The sequence below is a fragment of the Diabrotica virgifera genome, chromosome 7 (genome assembly GCF_917563875.1).
Source record: "Diabrotica virgifera virgifera chromosome 7, PGI_DIABVI_V3a".
Taxonomy (NCBI): domain Eukaryota; kingdom Metazoa; phylum Arthropoda; class Insecta; order Coleoptera; family Chrysomelidae; genus Diabrotica; species Diabrotica virgifera.
Window position 1 is genome coordinate 102,070,741 of NC_065449.1, and position 21,390 is coordinate 102,092,130.

Here is a 21,390-nt window from a genome sequence, read left to right on the forward strand (position 1 = left end):
TACATCATAGCAGATTTTTTTTAAAATAATCTTTTTTGAGAATGATTCTCAGAGTGAAAATAGAAATTCCAAACAATAGTTATTTAAAAATGTAATTTCCATTAAGTACACCAATAATTAAATCATTTGAGAGTCATTAAATCATTAAGTCATTTGAGAAATCCGGCATATCCACAAAAGCAACGTTGTGAAAAAGTACAAAAAAAACCCAAGGGGTTCCTGGTATTCTCCTAATTCAGAAATTATATTTTTGGTCAATGGGCTTGTCCCGTTTATTAACAATAAATAAATAAATATTTGCGAATTTTCTCCCTTCAGGCAGCTTTAAGAGGGGATGTTTAAGAAAAATCATTATATATTTTAGTATAATACATAGAGAAAGGTACAAACTAAAACTGTGGACAATAAATTTCTACTTTCTCTTGTAATTTGCATCTCATTTTTAGCCTTACTAACTTTCAAAATTTCAAATGCATTTTCCCAACATTTAACAAATATTCAGGTAGGTCAGTGTTTCTCCAAAGGTGTGATGTGTATTTTTATATCTTCTAATAATATATTGATTTTTTGTAAATTTATTATATATAAATACATACATACTTATTACTAAATACATAGGTAATTATAGGAAAGTTTTGAATTGCTCAATATAAGACATTATTGCATGTCATCACTAATAGCCAAATTATTAAACATTTTATTAAATTTGAATAATGATTTCCAAGCAAAAATAGTAAATTACAGAAAATAAAATATAGGTATTTTGCTTCATAAAATAATCATAATAAACTTACTTTTATGGATTCCACTGAAGACATTTTGATTGCAGTATTGCAGTGTGTTGTTGACCTTTGTTAATATTAGAAAATTAGAAGGTAAACCGCTGTGTCATTAAAAATCAGTAAATTAATATATTCCTCAATATATACCACCAGTGTATGTCAAATTAGCAACTAATGAATAACAAATTATCACATACACTAAATTAAAAATAATATGCACATGTCTGTCTAAGTAATAAATGAATTAGCGAGTTTGGAGTATCTAACAAAAACAAGACAGTAATTATGTTCGCAACAAAGATCTTCTTTATATTTATGTACTAATTTATTTTTACACTGTGTCTAGGTACACGCTAACGTGTACGCAAATAAAAAAGTTAGGTACACGCGAATTAAATTTCATCAAGCCAGTGACGTCATTATTTAGCGTACGCAGTGACTTTATATTTTGGTACACGCTACATATTTAGATATGTTTATTGTTTGTTTGATAGAAAAATATTTGTTATTAAGGAGAGGGGAAGGGAAGCGGAACTATTCAGATGTTTCAAACTTAATAATAATGTAATAAATCATATAAAAGTATTATATTCACGTTAGCGAAATAAATTTTAGTTGACATGAAATGTACAAAATATTTTTAAAGATTTGTTTACTACGTAAGTTAATTATACCAGTTTATAAACTATAAACCAATGCTGTTGTGTTTATTTCTATTTATACAGGGAATTGAACTTGTTACGATTTTCATTTTCATAGAAAATATGTTATAACTTTGTAAATACCCTATATAACATATTAAACCTTTATATTTTTGTAATGGGGAAGTTAAGAAGATTTCGAACATAAAATAAAATATAGGGTGTTCCATTTAAAAAAACATAAGTTTGGTCTGCCACTTATGTTATCGAACGCTCTGTGATATTTTAACTAATGATACTGATGAAGCTGAAAGTTTGCTACAATTTTTGTTATTAACTTTTATTACTATCTATTACTATAGCGGGTCTACTGAGCTTTATCACACTAATCAATCGCCCTGTATATTTTATCTTAATACTTCTGCTACCGTTAATCATGAATTTTTGTCTCTTATCTTTTTCATACTGGTTTAAAATAATGTTAAACTCATTAAAAGAACTAAATAATTGTCCACATTCCATTGTTAATTTAAAAGAAAAACACTAAACAAAAAAAATAAGAAACTCTTTACTAATCAATATTAAAATGTGAACACAACGCGATTAGACAAATTCCAACACTCTGACTCTCTGACACTCGCGGTATATACTTACCACAGCATACACGCGGCTCAAGTTAGCGTGTATGCAAAAAACCAGAAACAGTGCACGCTAAATAGTGAGGTCACTGAATTGATGACGTTTCGCGTGTACCTAACTTTTTTATTTGCGTACACGTTAGCGTGTACCTAGACACAGCGGGCCAGACATACAAATAACCAGATAACACGGGAGAGATTAAATGTCCAGCAAACGACGGCACTGTTGCCAGATTTACCTTTTTCCTTTTAGCGGGAATTTTAAAATTAGTCTAATGCCACTTTGGTTTTACAAGAGTTCTGTATTCTTAAATTTATAACCTTACTTTTACAAGTAATTAGGATTATTTTATTTACATGTAAATATTGAAACAAGTATTGTACTGTGTCATAATTTAAAACTCATGTTGCAGTATTTTGAAAAAAAAAATGAAGCTCAAAAGAAATATACTTATATGGTACAAATTATTTTTTAATGGGAATGGAAATTTACGATTTCAAAGGTGAAAATGTGTATAGATGGACACTTTTTTATTTTAGTATTAAGTGGTTACATAATTATTCAGAATATTATTAAAAATTCTAGTAATTTGAATTAGTTTTAATATGTATTATAATAGTATTAATTCTCATCATGTATCTGGCTAAATAGCTAAGCGCTAAAGCTGCAAAATAAAAAAAATTGAAAAAACATTCTTAGTGGCCTACCACCTTTACTTTACCTGGGGGCGAGGCGAGTTAATAAATTCTATTTTCTTATTGCAGTCATTTTGTGACGGCTTAAGAAGTTACATAAATGATGTCTTTAGGCTGTGAAATTTTAACCGTAGAAAGACATCTTTATGACTTGTATTTACATGATATAGGGCTTTTCACTCAGTCATTTGTTTCGAGCTTCTGTCATGTGTTGTCTAATATTAATATATCTATGTCATATGTTATTGATACTGCCAATGATACAAACCAAAGACGTATGACGTAGATATATTAATATTATGTGACACTTGACCGAAGCTCGAAACACATGACAATCGATGAAAAGCCCTATTCAATAGGGCATTTCATTCACAGCCATTTGTTTCGAGCTTCTGTCATGTGTCACATAATATTAATGTATCTACGTCATACGTTATTGGTATATACCAATGATACAAACCAAAGACGTATGATGTAGATACATTAATATTATGTGACTCATGACAGAAGCTCGAAACAAATGACAATCGATGAAAAGCCCTATTGGCGTCTGCATATCAGGATCCGGTAATACTTATTATTTATCTATGATCAGGATATTGCTGGGTGTACACAAGTAAACAACACTTTTTTGATTAAAAGGTTTATTTCATTAAATCAAAACTTACATGGATACAATTTAAATAAGATATTTTTTCTATTTAAGGCAATATAACATAAGATATATATTTTAGTATAACTCTCCTACATTAACAGTGGCCATGACGTATGGGTAGCATCACGAAGGTTTTACGGAAGGTACTGACAACACATAAATTATGTGAGTAGTACTGTGTAACTAAATAAATGATTTAAGTATGTGGTACCAGCCAAGTGGAGCTTGTTCAAGATGGGCACCAAACATGTTAATCTGGTCATGCAAAGAGACTTATACTATAATATGTTATATCTCATATTGCTCACTATTGTCATGAGTGAGCCTGCATACACGAACTATAATATATTATTATGGTTCTGTGTATGCAGGCTCACTCATTACTACTGTAGTGAACAATATTAGATGTAATATTATGAGATATACCTAGTATATATTTATTATGGTATAGCTCTCCATGAGTGCCAAGTTTTAAACTTAACTGATAACAACTTATGGATACCCTTTTATCCAAAATTTTATGAAAATTTTGAATGGTCATATTGGAAATACTTACTAAAATTGTATGTATCTACATCACTTAGAAGTCTACCCAAAAAGCTATTAATACTCTCTAAACCATCATTAATACATCTTGTATACATAATAGGATTTTTTTCAGAATCAGATATTTTATTAAGATTTACTTACCATGCCCTATCTATGTGCCAGGCACTTAACAGTCTATTAGGAGCAATACCCATTACATTTGACGAGGCATTGTAAAAGGTGTTGCTTATGCCTGATATGAAAACATTTGACTATACATAATACCAACAGACATGTATTTAAAAAAATTGGTAAATTAATTAAAGTAGGTATCTTTTCTATTTGAAAATAAGAAAGCAGTACAAAATCCATTCCCAAATTCATCTTTTACTAATACTGTCATAAGTTCAAAGTCATAGGAATTGAGCCCATGAGTTCCATCAATTGCGATAAAGGATTTACCAAACTTAATTAACATTTCCTTTTGGCACAGTATTAAGGAAAATAAGACAAAAACCATAAATGTTAAATTCAGAATGAATATCCATTAGTATGCCCTGTACATAAACACTGGTTGCATCATCATTGTACATATACCCATCTTTCAAATCAATGCCATAAGAGAGTTTAATGTTTGTGATATCTTTTCTTGTAAGTAAATCAATTCTTTTTAATTCGCCTCCTATGCTATTATGCTATCCTGAACAGTCTGAAGTTTACTAAAAAAAGTAAAATATAGGTATAGGAGAATCAAATACACTAGTTTGAAATTGTAAACTGTAGTAAATATTCATGAGTAATATTTAAAAAGTGGTTTAGTGGTAACATTCTTGTTATATTGTGTATGTTATATTGTCTTATTATCTTGTTATATTGTCTTGTTATATTGTGTACATCGACGGCGGAAAGGCAGGACCTCATAACTGAAAAATTTGTATAAAATGAGTTACTTCGGTTTTCGCTTTAGAATAAGTGTATCAGCACCTATTAAACAGCTTTTAGAGCTGGGAAAGCCTTTTGGAAGCCTTCCGGAAACTTTCCCAGCTGTAATCGCTGTTTAATAGCTGCTGATACACTTATTCTAAAGCGAAAACTGAAGTAACTCATGTTATAAAAAATTTTCAGTTACGAAGTCCTGCCTTTCCGCCGTCGATATGCAAATATTTTACTTACCTACATTTTTGAAGAAAGTCTCAAAATAAACTTTGAAGAGATATTTATCTGATTTTGGTATTTATGTAAATGCTCTATATCATCCTCATGCCCATAATGTGTTTTAAAATTATTTTAATATTTTTAGATACATACTATTATTCGACTAGTACACCAAATAAACATTTTGCAGGATCCTTGGGATTTTAAAGCTCTTTCTCTATCTTGTTTTGTAAAATAATTTTTTGAGGATCAGATACATATACATTCATAATAAGATGTTTCATGTTCTTGTACTCTTGTTCTCTTCCTGTGCCAGCCATACAGTGCAAATCTAAAAAAAACAACATAACAGGTGATTACATGGGCAGTTATACTACTTACAGCTTACTTTGTACCTAATCTATTATCTAGTATTACTCTATTAGTATCTACCTACATAAAACTATCGTTGAAATCTAAATTTTTGATATCAACATCAACCTTAATACTTAAAAAATAAATAATAATGTGGAAGTTACATGTACCTAACTAAAAGTTTTTGAATTACAATTTTATCAACTGGAAAAGACTGCAACATAATGAGTTTGAAATTATGCAGTGTTGCCAGGTCAAATTTATAAAAGTTACTAGATTTCACTGAAAAAAATCACTAGAATTTCACTAGATTATGCGCATGCGCAATAACGTATAATTATGCGCAGTAACACATTTTTCGTTACTGCGCATACTCGTAACCATAGGGCTTTCATAAAATTTTCAGGGGATTTCCCTATTTTTGACTTATCCAGGTTCGTTAAAACGCAAAAAGACCTTACAATTTTATGCTGAAGTAATTATTCCGAACAACCATAATTTAAAATTAATTTATAAATAAAGAGCTAAGTGATTTTTACAAAGGTAGTCATTATGATGAAACATTTTATTTTAGGGAATAGCGGGAATCGGTAACTAGGACATGGATGGAGATCATAATACTTATTAAAAGTTTATTTATTCATCTCCTTGAAATAGATAAGACAAACGTGATTTTCTTATTAGTTGGGCTAATGGATTGTCAAAGAAAACCGCACAACTATTATCTTTTATTTATGTCCTTCTCTTGACACTTGAAACTCTTGAGTTGAGGAGAGTGTGGTCATCCTGAATTGACTCATCACAGTCATCACTTTTTAAGGATTGCCATGTTTATGTTAATTGTTATGGTATGTTATGACTAGGTATTAAATTGCCATCACAAATTTCTGGGGATTTTTCTTTCTTTGCAAAGAAATTTTTAAACAATACAGGGAAGTATTAAATGAATTTTAATACAAACGTATTAAAAATACTACTGAAAATATTTTTTTGGTATAATGTAGTAAAAATATTCAATATAATGGAAATTTCCAAAAATCACTAGAATTGTGCCTATTTTGAAAAGTTATCACTATTTCACTAGATTCTTAAAAAATCACTAGATCTAGTGAAATTTCACTAGACCTGGTAACACTGAAATTATGACACAGCACAATATTTATTGTGTGAATTTACATGTAAATAATAAAATAATAATATTCCTAATCACGTGTAAAAGTAAGGTTAAGATTTTTGACTTGAGAAAACGGAACTGTCAAATTTAAAACCAAACTGCTATAAAATTTTAAAATTCCCGCTAAAAGGAATCTGGCAACATTGCCGTCGTTTGCTGGGAGAGATTAAATGTCCAGCAAACGACGGCACTGTTGCCAGATTTACCTTTTTCCTTTTAGCGGGAATTTTAAAATTAGTCTAATGCCACTTTGGTTTTAAAAGAGAGTTCTGTATTCTTAAATTTATAACCTTACTTTTACAAGTAATTAGGATTATTTTATTTACATGTAAATATTGAAACAAGTATTGTACTGTGTCATAATTTAAAACTCATGTTGCAGTATTTTGAAAAAAAAAATGAAGCTCAAAAGAAATATACTTATACAGTACAAATGATTTTTTAATGGGAATGGAAATTTACGATTTCAAAGGTGAAAATGTGTTGGGATAGTATAGATGGACACTTTTATTTTAGTATTAAGTGGTTACATAATTATTCAGAATATTAATAAAATTACTAGTAATTTGAATTAGTTTTAATATGTATTATAATAGTATTAATCCTCATCATGTATCTGGCTAAATAGCTAAGCGCTAAAGCCGCAAAATAAAAAAAATTGAAAAAAACATTCTTAGTGGCCTAGCACCTTTACTTTGCCTGGGGCGAGGCGAGTTAATAAATTCTATTTTCTTATTGCAGTCATTTTGTGACGGCTTAAGAAGTTACATTAATGATGTCTTTAGGCTGTGAAATTTTAACCGTAGAAAGACATCTTTATGACTTGTATTTACATGATATAGGGCTTTTCACTCAGTCATTTGTTTCGAGCTTTTGTCATGTGTTGTCTAATATTAATATATCTATGTCATATGTTATTGATATTGCCAATGATACAAACCAAAGACATATGACGTAGATATATTAATATTATGTGACACTTGACCGAAGCTTGAAGCAAATGACAATCGATGAAAAGCCCTATTCAATAGGGCATTTCATTCACAGTCATTTGTTTCGAGCTTCTGTCATGTGTCACATAATATTAATATATCTACGTCATACGTTATTGGTATATACCAATGATACAAACCAAAGACGTATGACGTAGCGTAGATACATTAATATTATGTGACTCATGACAGAAGCTCGAAACAAATGACAATCGATGAAAAGCCCTATTGGCGTCTGCATATCAGGATCCGGTAATACTATATTATTTATCTATGATCAGGATATTGCTGGGTGTACACAAGTAAACAACACTTTTTTGATTAAAAGGTTTATTTCATTAAATCAAAACTTACATGGATACAATTTAAATAAGATATTTTTTCTATTTAAGGCAATATATTATAAGATATATATTTTAGTATAACTCTCCTACATTAACAAGCTTTAACACATTCAGTGGCCATGACGTATGGGTAGCATCACGAAGGTTTTACGGAAGGTACTGACGACACATAAGGTATGTGAGTAGTACTGTGTAACTAAATAAATGATTTAAGTATGTGGTACCAGCCAAGTGGAGCTTGTTCGAGATGGGCACCAAACTGAGCCTGCATACACGAACTATAATATATTATTATGGTTCTGTGTATGCAGGCTCACTCATTACTACTGTAGTGAACAATATGAGATGTAATATTATGAGATATACCTATTATATATTATGGTATAGCTCTCCATGAGTGCCAAGTTTTAAACTTAACTGATAACAACTAATGGATACCCTTTTATCCAAAATTTTATGAAAATTTTGAATGGTCATATTGGTATTAATTCCACAACCCCTTCCTATAACAATAGGCCCATTGTTGGATGTTATTGCAGTAGTTCTACTGGAAATACTTACTAAAATTGTATGTATCTACATCACTTAGAAGTCTACCCAAAAAGCTATTAATACTCTCTAAACCATCATTAATACATCTTGTATACATAATAGTATTTTTTTCAGAATCAGATATTTTATTAAGATTTACTTACCATGCCCTATCTATGTGCCAGACACTTAACAGTCTATTAGGAGCAATACCCATTACATTTGACGAGGCATTGTAAAAGGTATCGCTTATGCCTGATATGAAAACATTTGACTATACATATAATACCAACACAGACATGTATTTAAAAAAATTGGTAAATTAAAGTAGGTATCTTTTCTATTTGAAAATAAGAAAGCAGTACAAAATCCATTCCCAAATTCATCTTTTACTAATACTGTCAATAAGTTCAAAGTCATAGGAATTGAGCCCATGAGTTCCATCGATTGCTATAAAGGATTTACCAAACTTAATTAACATTTCCTTTTGGCACAATATTAAGGAAATAAGACAAAAATCATAAATGTTAAATTCAGAATGAATATCCATTAGTATGCCCTGTTGTTTGTAAAATAATATTGGACATGAGTCTGTAAGCATTCAACCCAAAAATAAACACTGGTTGCATCATCATTGTACATATACCCATCTTTCAAATCAATGCCATAAGAGAGTTTAATGTTTGTGATATCTTTTCTTGTAAGTAAATCAATTCTTTTTAATTCGCCTCCTATGCTATTATGCTATCCTGAACAGTCTGAAGTTTACTAAAAAAAGTAAAATATAGGTATAGGAGAATCAAACACACTAGTTTGAAATTGTAAACTGTAGTAAATATTCATGAGTAATATTTAAAAAGTGGTTTAGTGACCTCATAACTGAAAAATTTGTATAAAATGAGTTACTTCGGTTTTCGCTTTAGAATAAGTGTATCAGCACCTATTAAACAGCTTTTAGAGCTGGGAAAGCCTTTTGGAAGCCTTCCGGAAACTTTCCCAGCTGTAATCGCTGTTTAATAGCTGCCGATACACTTATTCTAAAGCGAAAACTGAAGTAACTCATGTTATAAAAATTTTTCAGTTACGAAGTCCTGCCTTTCCGCCGTCGATACGCAAATATTTTACTTACATTTTTGAAGAAAGTCTCAAAATAAACTTTGAAGAGATATTTATCTGATTTTGGTATTTATGTAAGTGCTCTATATCATCCTCATGCCCGTAATGTGTTTTAAAATAGTTTCAATATTTTTAGATACTATTATTCAACTAGTACACCAAATAAACATTTTGCAGGATCCTTGGGATTTTAAAGCTCTTTCTCTATCTTGTTTTGTAAAATAATTTTTTGAGGATCACATACATATACATTCATAATAAGATGTTTCATGTTCTTGTTCTCTTCCTGTGCCATCCATACAGTGCAAATCTAAAAAAAAAAACATAACAGGTGATTACATGGGCAGTTATACTACTTACAGCTTACTTTGTATCTAATCTATTATCTAGTATTACTCTATTAGTATCTACCTACATAAAACTATCTTTGAAATCTAAATTTTTGATATCAACATCAACCTTAATACTTAAAAAATAAATAATAATGTGGAAGTTACACGTACCTACCTAAAAGTTTTTGAATTGCAATTTTATCAACTGGAAAAGACTGCAACATAATGAGTTTGAAATTATGACACAGCACAATATTTATTGTTTCAATTTACATGTAAATAAAATAATAATAATAATCCTAATCACTTGTAAAAGTAAGGTTAAGATTTTTGACTTGAGAAAACAGAACTGTCAAATTTAAAACCAAACTGCTATAAAATTTTAAAATTCCCGCTAAAAGGAATCTGGCAACATTGCCGTCGTTTGCTGGACATTTAGGCCCGGTACTTTATGTCTCCGTTAACAGCCGGTTAGTTAACCGGGGTTTAATCGGGACAGATATATATGCATAACATAGACATAAATGCAATTATACTTATTATTATATTCATAAATAATTATAATAATAATTATAATTGCTTTTATTACAACGCAAGAGGCCCTATGAGGTACTTTTCTGTCCCGATTAAACCCCGGTTAGCTAACCGAGGTTTAACCGGGACATAAAGTACCGGCCCTTAATCTCTCCCAGATAACACAGGTTTGTTGGTGTAAAACGTGTTTAAGATTACAACAAACCTAGTCAAAAAAGAAGAACGAATTGATGTTGACGTTGACGTATGACTTGACCTTGACTTATGTTTTATGTTTTGTTATTTTGCCAGACTTCAAATTTTCTGAATTTTTTTAATTACGCAATTCAAAACACAAAAATGGGCAATGTTAATGAAAAAGTCGAAGCTGCTTCCACCGGCACTGTAGAAGAAAATGCCGAAGCTAAAAAATTAAAGCCGTGTTGTGCGTGTCCAGAGACAAAAAAGGCAAGAGACGCATGGTAAGTTTGGTTTTTTGTTTGGCAAATTTTCATGTTACAGAACGTACAGAACCCATAAAGTAAGATTAAGAACAACGTATATAGACGCAATATGAATATATTCGTTGGTAAGAAGCATAAATCTAATAATTTTTGATCTTTTATATCCCAAATTTTCGCATTTATATATCTATTTTGGTTTGGTACAAATATTTACATTTATTTAGATTTGATAGGTACATTACAAAATTGACACCTGCGACGTTGTCGGCTTATGAAAGAAGTGGAATATTTATGCAAAATAACGAACCTTATGTATTTAAAATAATGCCCCATTTAATAACAACGAATTAGACAACATTTGGTAACTACGAAATAGACAACATTGGAGAAAATTTATGTGACAACTGTGATTGTTATTTCCCGGTCATTTATTTGTATTAAGAATTGCATTAAATCAAATAATCATATAAGTTTCATTCCAAATAAATGTGATTAACTAATTCAAGTAATTTGATTAAGTAGTTATCTACACATTGGAATGTGAAAAGTTTAATTTTTAAAATGGAAAAACTACAAAGGAAACGCTCTGCATCCCATCAACCCCACACAAGAAAGATTTGCAGAAATCTTTCTATTGCTAAAAAGAGAAGAATAAAGTATTCCCAAAATAATGACTTAGTATTAATAGATCATGTTAATGAAGATATAAATGTTCCTTCTGTGTCAAAAATTGTTGAAATTGTTCCCTTAGAACAAAATGACCAACCCAATAAGGAAATCACTACACTTCAACCATTACAAAGTAGTTTAGAAGAAAATGAAATGAAAGATTTGAACATTGCTGACAATAGCGAAACCAAAACACAAGATTATGAACAAGACAGAATTGTCATAGACCAAGAACATCATATTATTATTCCTTCTTATTCGTCATGGTTTGATTACCATACCATTCATGCTGTTGAAAAGCGGGCAGTATCAGAATTTTTCAATGGTAAAAACAAATCTAAGACACCAGAGATATATTTAGCATATAGAAATTTCATAATAGATACATATCGCCTCAATCCAACAGAATATATAACTAGTACTGCTTGCAGAAGAAACCTTGCAGGGGATGTTTGTGCCATAATGAGAGTTCATGCTTTTCTTGAACAATGGGGATTGATCAACTACCAAGTAGATACTGAATCCAAGCCAACACCCATGGGTCCCCCATCTACTACTCATTTTCATATTCTGACTGATACTCCAAGAGATCTTAAATCTATTAATACTCCATGGGTTAACAGAACAAAAAATTTAATGGATCTTGATAAAACCAAAGTTAGGAAACCAAAACCTGCTGCTAAGATGGGCAACTTTGGATTAAAATCAGATCAGTATGCTAAACAATCTAAGTCTTTCAGTCAGAAGGGTATAACATCTGTACTAGGAGATTGGACAGATCAGGAGACTCTTCTTCTTCTGGAAGGATTGGAAATGTATAAAAATGATTGGAATAAAGTTAGTGATCATGTAGGTTCTCGCACTCAAAGTGAATGCATTCTTCATTTTCTTAGACTGCCAATTGAAGATCCTTATTTAGAGGGACCAGATAATGGAAGTGCTTTAGAACCTTTAACTTGTGAACCCATTCCATTTAGTGATATGGGAAGTCCAATTATGTCAACTGTAGCATTTTTAGCTTCTACTGTAGATCCTAAGGTAGCAGCAGCAGCTGTTAAATCAGCTATGCACGAATTTTCTACTATTCAAGATGCAGTAATTACAGATACAAATGTGAAAACTTCTAGTGGTAATTATGGGGAAGCATCTAATTTAAAGGCAAATGGTGAAGCTGACACTATACTAAGTGATGATTATGAAGGTGACAATCAAAAAAATGAGGCAGATGGAAAATCTGGTGAAGAGCAAAACCATTCAAATACAGTTAAAGAAGATGAAAAAATGCACATGTATACCAAAAATAATGAGTTTACAAAACATAGTGAAATACAGAGTGCAGCAGCTGCTGTATTAGCTACTGGAGCAGTTAAAGCTAAACATTTAGCTGCAATAGAGGAAAGACGGATAAAATTTTTTATAGCTGCACTTCTAGAAACTCAAATGAAAAAGCTTGAAATCAAATTAAGATGCTTTGAAGAACTAAACAGAACTATGGAAACAGAAATAGGAAGGCTTGAATACCAAAGGCAACAACTTATCATAGAAAGACAAGAGTTAAACATGGAAAAACTAAAAGCTGCTCAAATAATACGCAATCAAAATCAAAACACAGGATATACTACAATTTGAAAAATCACCAGTGGCTACTCAGAAAATGTTACCAGATGCTCTTTAAGTGCTGCTTCACAATTTGATACTGTTAGAAATCAATCTATTTTATTTTTATGAGCTGTGTTTTTCTTATTTTTGTATTCTTTGTGAATTTACTTTTTAAATACAAGAAAATAAAATAAATTATTTGAAATGTTCTTTTATTATTGAAAATTAAGCCTCATTTTAATGTTCATGTTATGTTTAATGTGTAATGTTAAGAAAGGACCCTGCAACACATGGAATAGTGGTCCTGGTCAAATTTAACGAAACTTTGGTCAATGATAGTCTTCAATGAGTAGATTAAAAAAGTCCATGGCACCTAGGTCTGAAAAACTATTATTCTCGAGCTACAGCCTTCTGAAGTTCTTAAATTCAGGTACTCGGTTTACGTTAAGTGCACTAATTCACGGTCAAGTGAATGAAAATATCTATTACTGAAAGAAGACAGACTCATTTTCTTCATGCATATACAGTGTGTCTGCGTAACTTGGAACCATATGAGAAACTTTTTTAATATCAATTTTACGAAAAAAAGTTATTCTTTATAAAGTGCTCTGCATAGCCTAAAACCCAAGACGCAATCATCAGATATCAAATTTTATCAACAGTATACGAGGTATGTCAAAAAATATGAATTTCGCTCAAGAGTAAAGTGCCAAAGTATATTTCAAAATATCGAAAATTGTCATTGAGAAAAGTTGTTTGTAAGTAAAAATTATGTTATAATCTGCATTTACACTCTTCTAAGTGAAAAAATTTTTTGAAAATTTTCCTCAAATCATGGACACTCAACATCATTTTTATTTAAGATGCTCCGTTATTATTAATTTTACGAAAAAAATGTATTCTTTATAAAACGTTCTGCATAGTCTAACAACTAAGATAAAATTATAAGATATTAAATTTTGTCAATTTTATACGAGGTGTGTCAAAAAATATGGATTTCGCTGAAGACTAAAGTACCTTTATTTTTCACAATATTGAAATTTGTTATGATAAAAAGTTGTTCAGAATTAAAAACTATGTTTCAATATGCAATTGCATCCTTCTATTTGAAATATTGTGAACTATAAAGGTATTTTACTCTTGAGCGAAATTCATATTTTTTGACATACCTCGTATAAAATTAAAAAAGTTGATATCTTATGATTGCATCTTAGTTTTTTGACTATTCAGAAATTTTTATAAAGAATAACTTTTTTCACAAAATCAATAATAACGGAGTTATCTTAAATAAAAATGATGCTGGGTATCCGTAATTTGAGGAAAATTTAAAAAAAAATTTTTCAATTAAAAGAGTCTAAATGCATATTATAACATAATTTTTAATTACAAACAACTTTTCTTAATAACAATTTTTGATATTGTGAAATATAAAGGCACATTACTCTTTAGTGAAATTCATATGTTTGGACATACCTCTTATAGTATTGATAAAATTTGATATCTGATGACTGCATCTTAGGTTTTAGACTATGCAGAGCACTTTATGAAGAAAAACTTTTTTTCGTAAAATTGATATTAAAAAAGTTTCCCATACGGTTCCAAGTTACGTAGACACACTGTATACGTGTTGCATATGAATTCGTGGTCAAAAATAGATGCATCATATTTTAGTCCTCAGAAAACCTCCGAAAAGTCCTCATAAAACTGAAGAAGTGCGATAGAAAATGTGCTGCTAGAGTGACATAACAATTATCATGTTTTCATGAATTTATCCAATACCAGCATAGCTGCAGTTCCATCTTATTTTTAGAAAACTACTGAACAATTGCGGATTTAGGGGGGAATAGGGGAATTTCCCCATAACACGATTCAGAATTAAAGAAAAAAATTGTTAAATCATGATTATTACACATTGAAATATGTTAGCTTACATACAACTTACTACACACAGACAAAATTCAATCCAATTAACTCGACAGTTAGAAAAATAAAGGGAACTTATTGCACATGTTATTACCTATGTCTTTTATGTAGTTTGGGTTTATCTATTTTATATATTTTGGGGTTGGTGTTTTATTAGAAGTCGCCCCCCTTCCCCAAGGCAAATGTTCCGCCTTTGCTACTTAGGTATTCTGATAGGTCGTTAGTTAACATGACATATTATGATGCATCTAACCAAAATCAGCAAAATCTTAACATATAAATAGTCAAAGATGACATAAACCCGATTTTTCCATAGAACATTGTAATTCATATTTCGCGTTTACCTACTACCATGTATGTACTTTGTTATTTCTTTTCGTATTGAGATCAAGTCAATTTTCTCTACTCATATCTGATATGCTGGAGATTATTCTTTGCAAATCATCTAAGCTATTTGCAAAAACTAATGCTTCGTCGGCATATGAAATGATTTTTAGAGGCACTCTATTCTGTTCTGTTATTGTTCCTCAATTTTCTGAAGACGCTTCAGTAGCAGTGGCGGTACATTTGCCTTGGGAGAGGGGGCGACTTCCAATAAAACACCAACCCCTAAATACATAAAATAGATAAACCCAAACTACAAGACATAGATAATAACATGTGCAATAACTTCCCTTAATTTTCCTAACTGTCGAGTTAATTGTGTTGAATTTGTCTGTCTGTAGTAAGTTTCCTGTCAGCTAATATATTTTTTATGTTCCAACAATTTTTTCATTAATTCTGGACCGTGTTTCGGGAGGAATTACCCTATTCCCCCCTAGATCCGCCGTTGTTCAGTAGTTTTCTAAAGTTACGGCGGAACTGCAGCTATGCTGGTATTGGATAAGTCTCAACCATTCAAAAAAACATGATAATTCTTATGTCGCTGGAACACATGTTCTATCGCACTTATTCAGTTTTCTGAGTACATACTTTTCGGAGGTTTTCTGAAGACTAAAATACGATGCATTTATTTTTAACCAGGAATAATAACCTTGCTTTTAAGCTTCATACCTATCAAGATTACGCTGTATGGCAGCATCAACTGCAGGTCCCTTCTCTTGCAAGCAGGAGAAAACAAAGGGACCTTTTGCTATTATTCAAGATCTTAAATGGTATATGCAGTTGTTCTCAACTACTTAATAAGATCGCACTGTTTGTACCACCTCGCACCACTAGACAAGTGCGAACATTTTATGTACCATTCCACAGGTTTAATTATTCACTTTTTTCATTCGTACCCAGAGTCTTGAATTTAGCAAACTCCCTTTGCAATTTACAACTGTTCGACAACTCCATCAGTCGTTTTAAAAGAAATTTAGATGGGATCAATATTTGAGTGAAGCGTCTGTAATTTGTTAACTTGGTTTTGTAATTTGTTAACTTGGTTTTATGATATTATTTCATAGTACATATTTACTTCTAATATTATATTTATATTTCTGTATGTCTGTTTTTTATATTATATTATGTTATTGTTTTTTTCTGTACACTATGTATTTTTGTAGAATTGGGCTTGCCCGTAAAATAAATAAAGAAATATATATGCAAAACGCAAATATGCATGAAGAAAATGAAGAGGGCTGTAGCTCGAGAATAATAGTTTTTCAGACCAAGGTGCCATGGACTTTTTTAATCTACCCACTGAGAAATATCATTGACCAAAGTTTCGTTAAATTTGACTGGGACCACTTTCCCATAAGGAGTATTGCGGGGTCCTTTCTTAAAGTGATATTCTCTACTTAGGTCTTGTAACATGTACCTAAACCAAATTGCAGGTGCTTATTATTTCCAATGTTAGTTTTTAAACATAAAAAACATTGGCTCTGTTAAAATCTTGTATGTGTTTGTGTAGCGTTAACAGGCCTTTTAGGTCCATTGCTGGATGGATAATTTCCATTCGTTTTCTGTTCTTAGTTGTCTGCTTCCAATCTCTGATTCCCAACTCACTGGCATTTTCCATTACTGCGTCTCTCAATTTCCTTCTTGGTCTTCCTCTCTTTTTTGTCTTCAGGTGCTCTCCAACCAATATTTTTGACTTGTCTGTCCTGCATTCTTCTAGGTAACCGAGCCATTCTAGTCTGCGTTTTCTCACTATTTTTGATATCCGTGGGTTAGCATACAGTTTGTACACTTCTTGGTTCGTCCATCTCCATTCTCCCTCAGCTATTTTTCTGTCAAATATTCTGCGAAGTATCTTTCCCAGGCCAATCTATTCTGTATGGTTTTATTTATAATCCACGTCTCTGCCCCGTATACATTGTGAGCCTAATTATCGTTTTGTAGACTTTTATTTTTATATTACGTGATATTTCTTTAGCCTTAATTATTTTGTTCATAGCCCCAGCGCATCTATTACTTTTGATCATCCTTAACTGGATTTCTGTTTCTTCCTTACATATCTGATCGATAAGGGTACCCAAATATTTGTCCACTCTCTCAAATTCCACCTCTGATCCATCCTTCACCCTAATTTAAAGTGTCCCGTGTTATTTCCTTCTTTTTTCCTCGCAATTTCCATGTACTTGGATTTATTGATATTCACTTTCAGTCCAAGCTTAGCGCTAGCCCGAAACAGTCTTTTTGTCATACTTGCCAGTTCTTCTCCACTTCTTGTAATAAGAACCACATCATCAGCATACGCCAGGCATTGGTGTTCCTTGTAGAAAAGAGTTCCGGATCTATTTATTACACTATCCCTCACAACTTTTTCCAGAGCTACAGTTGAGTCCACGAGTCTTTACCCGTGCGTCATTAATACCTTGCGAGATAAAACACATACTTTTTATCTAGCATCATTCTCTTCCTCGCATGAAACTAATGACAAACCAGCTGCCGCCTGTTATTAAGTAAAAACACATGTTATTTTTATGAACGATCTAGTCTCAGTGCATTGAAAAGAGATAGGTACAAAGAAAGAGGATTGGGGATGTTTTCACATATTTTAAGTACAATTTCTGACGTTTTGGTTTGTCTACTTTTCGCGCTGTCAGTTTGTTGAATTTCTTGCTGTTATTTTGTCGAATTTTTGCATTTTGAAGTTTTTTATAATAACAACTAATTTTATATTGGAGTTACAAATTTTATGATAAGTTTATGTTATTTTACGATAACTTTTGACAACGTACAAAACTAACCTCATTGACACAGGTAAGGATTTCTTGTGTTTAATGTTCCGCCAAAGTGAATAAAATAACAAAAAGAAATATGTTATTGAATTTTTTTATAAATTGTTTATTTATTTATTAATCAATGATAATAAAAGATTTTATTAAGCTACTTCAAATGTAGCTGTAATTTACATTTTAAAGCAAAACTTAAATTTGACATTCTATTTATTTGATAACGGCAAATTTTATACTATAACCCGTGATCGGAATAATACCCACTTTCTATCACTTGCTGTTGCGTTTAGTAACTTTCCGACTTATTTCGTATGCTTTCAATGATGACGCACGGGTAAAGACTCGTGGACTTAACTGTACCTATATATTTGGCTAGATGGTGCTACATAATTTGTAGCGCTATTAAATAAACATAATGGAAATACGAATGCAAAGATTGCATTGATCTCAAAACTTCGTTTTTGGGCTTAGGTCACTGTTGCCCTGATAGCTTCAACTCTTCCATGATGTATTTATAACCTTATATATAAGTTTTTTTGATCTTTGTGATTATAAAAAAATTTCGTAAAGTATTCTTTTTATAGGAAGGTCTGAATATGGCATGTGACATGCTGGAAGTACAAAAACATACACCTGTTGCCCGTTTTACCTATACAGTGATAAGTGCGCTAAGAGCCGGCAAAATAAAGAAAAAAGATGAAAAACATAATACGTTGTGGAATAAAAAGAGATGAAACTAGATGTGGAAAATTATCGATAGAAACCTATAAATTTACAATACATTACCAGTATTGGCATTTTTCCACCTTTAGACGTTAGCTTAAGAGCTTCAGTCATAATTATGTATAATGTTACCATGACATAAACATTTTTTTAATTTAGCATAAAGTAAAAACTGATTGGAATCAAGCAAATGTAAATAAAAACAGTTTAATTAGTACATAGTAGTAATTTTTTAATCCAAAATTAAATTATCGATTGAGATTAATTTCTACTATGATTTGAGACATCTCATACACTCTTGTCAGTTGTCACTAAAGAAACATTGGTGATGGTTGGTGGTTTAGTATTTTAAATTTACAGATTTCTGTGGATAATGTCCCACCTCTACTAGTTTCATCTCTTTTTATATTACGACGTAGTATGTTTTCTATCTTTTGCGTTATTTTGCCGGTTCTCCGCGCACTCATCACTTATATTAAATTGTCTCAAAACACAATTTAATACGTATAATCAATTTGTTTCAGTATTATCGAAAATGGCCAAGAAAACTGCCAAAACCTTATTGAAGCTCATAAGGAGTGCATGCGAAAACTAGGATTCAAAATTTAAGTTATATATACCCATGCTAGTGATAAACCATTTACTTTGTACATATAGTTGATTAATAAACAAAATTTAAATTTAAACTTTTGTATTTTTTAAATTCTACTGTAGTCGGAGAGATAGAAGCGGATTTTGTGCGTGATAAGTAATATGGAAAAACTATACGGGGATATGTTGAATTAGTTGTGTACATGACTTTCACCAACGGCCGGAAACCAGAGTGGGGGCCGAGGGTAGTTATAAGGGGTCAACGTCGCGGTTTTTATTATTTTTTTGTGACGCTCATGATCGAGATAGTGCACCAAAATTTGGGAATAAGTAGGTCATGACGTAACTGTTAAACTTAATACATAATCTGTTAAATCCTAAATAAGGTGGCAGATTGTCAGAATGACAAGATCCAATAATTTAATTTTCATTACGTACACCTACGAAAAGCATTTGTATTTTAGAAGAATAAATGTAATAAATTGAATAAATTCCTTTTTATTAGAACCAAGACAATAATACAGTCCACACAAGATATTTATACATATTTTTTGGTCCAAGTCGAGCCCCATATTTTGAAAGTCAATTTCAACGATCTATTGAAGAAGAAGCCACAAGCGAAGTCTATAGTAGCAGTCAGTGGCCCAGTCAAGTAGTGAACTATTTTAAAGAAATTATTAAACAAAGAGGTGATATTCAATAAAATCAATTGCAACAATCTATTGAAGAAGAAGCCACAAGCGAAGTCTATAGTAGCCAGTCAGTGGCCCAGTCAAGTAGTGAACTATTTAGAGAAATTATATTACACAAAGAGGTGACATTCAGTCTACAAACGAATCGGTCAACTATAAATTACAGTTCAAGAACGCTATTAAAATTATAACACGAGGATATCCTTTTAAACTATTTTCTGATCATATTACTGTAATTAAGGGTTTGCAGTTTTACATTATTTTGATTACCCCCTTTTTTCAACTTTAAAACGATTATTTTGAAGTCATTTAGAATATTTATTTTTGAATATTTGTCAAATTGACATTTCGATAACAGTTCCAGTTACTTAGAACTTGGAACTGATTTCATTTAACGTTGGTGTACATTTCTAGGTCAATATTGCATTTTTTCTATTATTTCAAAATTGATAAAATTTTCAAGTAAAATACAATTATTTTTGATGAAATAATGTGTCCATTTACCATTGCACAATAATCACACTTGGGATACTATTTCCATAAGTTCAAGTTCAATATAAGTTCAATTTTAACAGGTCTATTTATACCTGTTTTCAATCAATTGCCAATTTACCATTTCTATATTACGAAGTACGATTATACGACGATTACGAGGTAGATACGATATTACCTCTATAACAATACAAATACAATTATTGTCAAAGGTCTATTTATACCTTTGTCAAACCATTGCTAGATTACAATTTTAACAGGTCTATTTATACCTGTTTTCGATCAATTGCCAATTTACCATTTCTATATAACGAGGTCGAGCTACGATTATACGAGGATTACGAGGTACGATTTTACTTCTATACGAATACAAATAATACAAATACAATTCGAAAAATACAATTATTGTCATAGGTCTATTTACACCTTTGTCAAACCATTGCTAGATTACAATTTCTATTTAGCCTATATTTCCATTGTGACTATTAGAATGTCTATCAAACAATTAATAAGAAACAGAAATACTTTGACTCAAGAACTAGCAATGTTAACTGAATTTGCTACAAATATAAATACCAATTTGCCTACTATTGTAGATGTAGGATACAGGTTACCTCATTAC

General features: G+C 31.1%; 3 protein-coding genes and 1 long non-coding RNA gene across 7 annotated transcripts in view; 2 read left to right on the forward strand and 2 right to left on the reverse strand.

The window, feature by feature from the left end:
- Positions 1–1,125, reverse strand: part of LOC114332385 (fatty-acid amide hydrolase 2-A) — a 180,156-nt gene extending 179,031 nt beyond the window's left edge. The window contains exon 1 of one of the 3 annotated variants that reach the window (XM_028282174.2): positions 795–1,125. In XM_028282174.2, the coding sequence (XP_028137975.1) occupies positions 795–818 (24 nt within the window). In that variant the 5' untranslated portion in view covers positions 819–1,125. The remainder of the gene's footprint in view (positions 1–794) is intronic. The other 2 variants (XM_028282173.2, XM_028282172.2) reach the window with 2 other exon arrangements.
- A 2,271-nt stretch (positions 1,126–3,396) lies between these two features.
- Positions 3,397–10,618, reverse strand: LOC126887897 (uncharacterized). Of its 2 annotated transcripts, none has more exons than XR_007699276.1 (3): positions 10,114–10,618; positions 9,620–9,916; positions 3,397–4,659 (listed from the first exon to the last, which is right to left on the reverse strand). It is a non-coding gene; the product is annotated as an uncharacterized LOC126887897 (long non-coding RNA). The 2 variants fall into 2 exon arrangements; XR_007699275.1 differs by lacking the exon at positions 3,397–4,659 and adding an exon at positions 7,812–9,258 and having other exon boundaries at positions 10,114–10,617.
- A 116-nt stretch (positions 10,619–10,734) lies between these two features.
- Positions 10,735–19,679, forward strand: LOC114332384 (cytochrome c oxidase copper chaperone). Its single transcript, XM_028282171.2, has 2 exons — positions 10,735–10,933; positions 19,518–19,679. The coding sequence occupies exons 1-2, from the start codon at positions 10,737–10,739 to the stop codon at positions 19,600–19,602; spliced, it is 282 nt and encodes a 93-aa protein (XP_028137972.1). The 5' UTR covers positions 10,735–10,736; the 3' UTR covers positions 19,603–19,679.
- LOC114332383 (SWI/SNF complex subunit SMARCC2-like) lies at positions 10,940–13,749 on the forward strand. Its single transcript, XM_050655790.1, has one exon. The coding sequence runs from the start codon at positions 11,477–11,479 to the stop codon at positions 13,211–13,213; it is 1,737 nt and encodes a 578-aa protein (XP_050511747.1). The 5' UTR covers positions 10,940–11,476; the 3' UTR covers positions 13,214–13,749.
- Positions 19,680–21,390: the final 1,711 nt, after the last annotated feature.

Bases quoted from the DNA above. Each gene is read 5' to 3' on its own strand.
- LOC114332384 (XM_028282171.2), top strand. From the start codon at position 10,737: ATGTTTTATGTTTTGTTATTTTGCCAGACTTCAAATTTTCTGAATTTT. The intron at 10,934-19,517 runs GTAAGTTTGGTT...AATTTGTTTCAG, and splicing joins AAAAAGGCAAGAGACGCATG to TATTATCGAAAATGGCCAAG.
- LOC114332383 (XM_050655790.1), top strand. From the start codon at position 11,477: ATGGAAAAACTACAAAGGAAACGCTCTGCATCCCATCAACCCCACACA.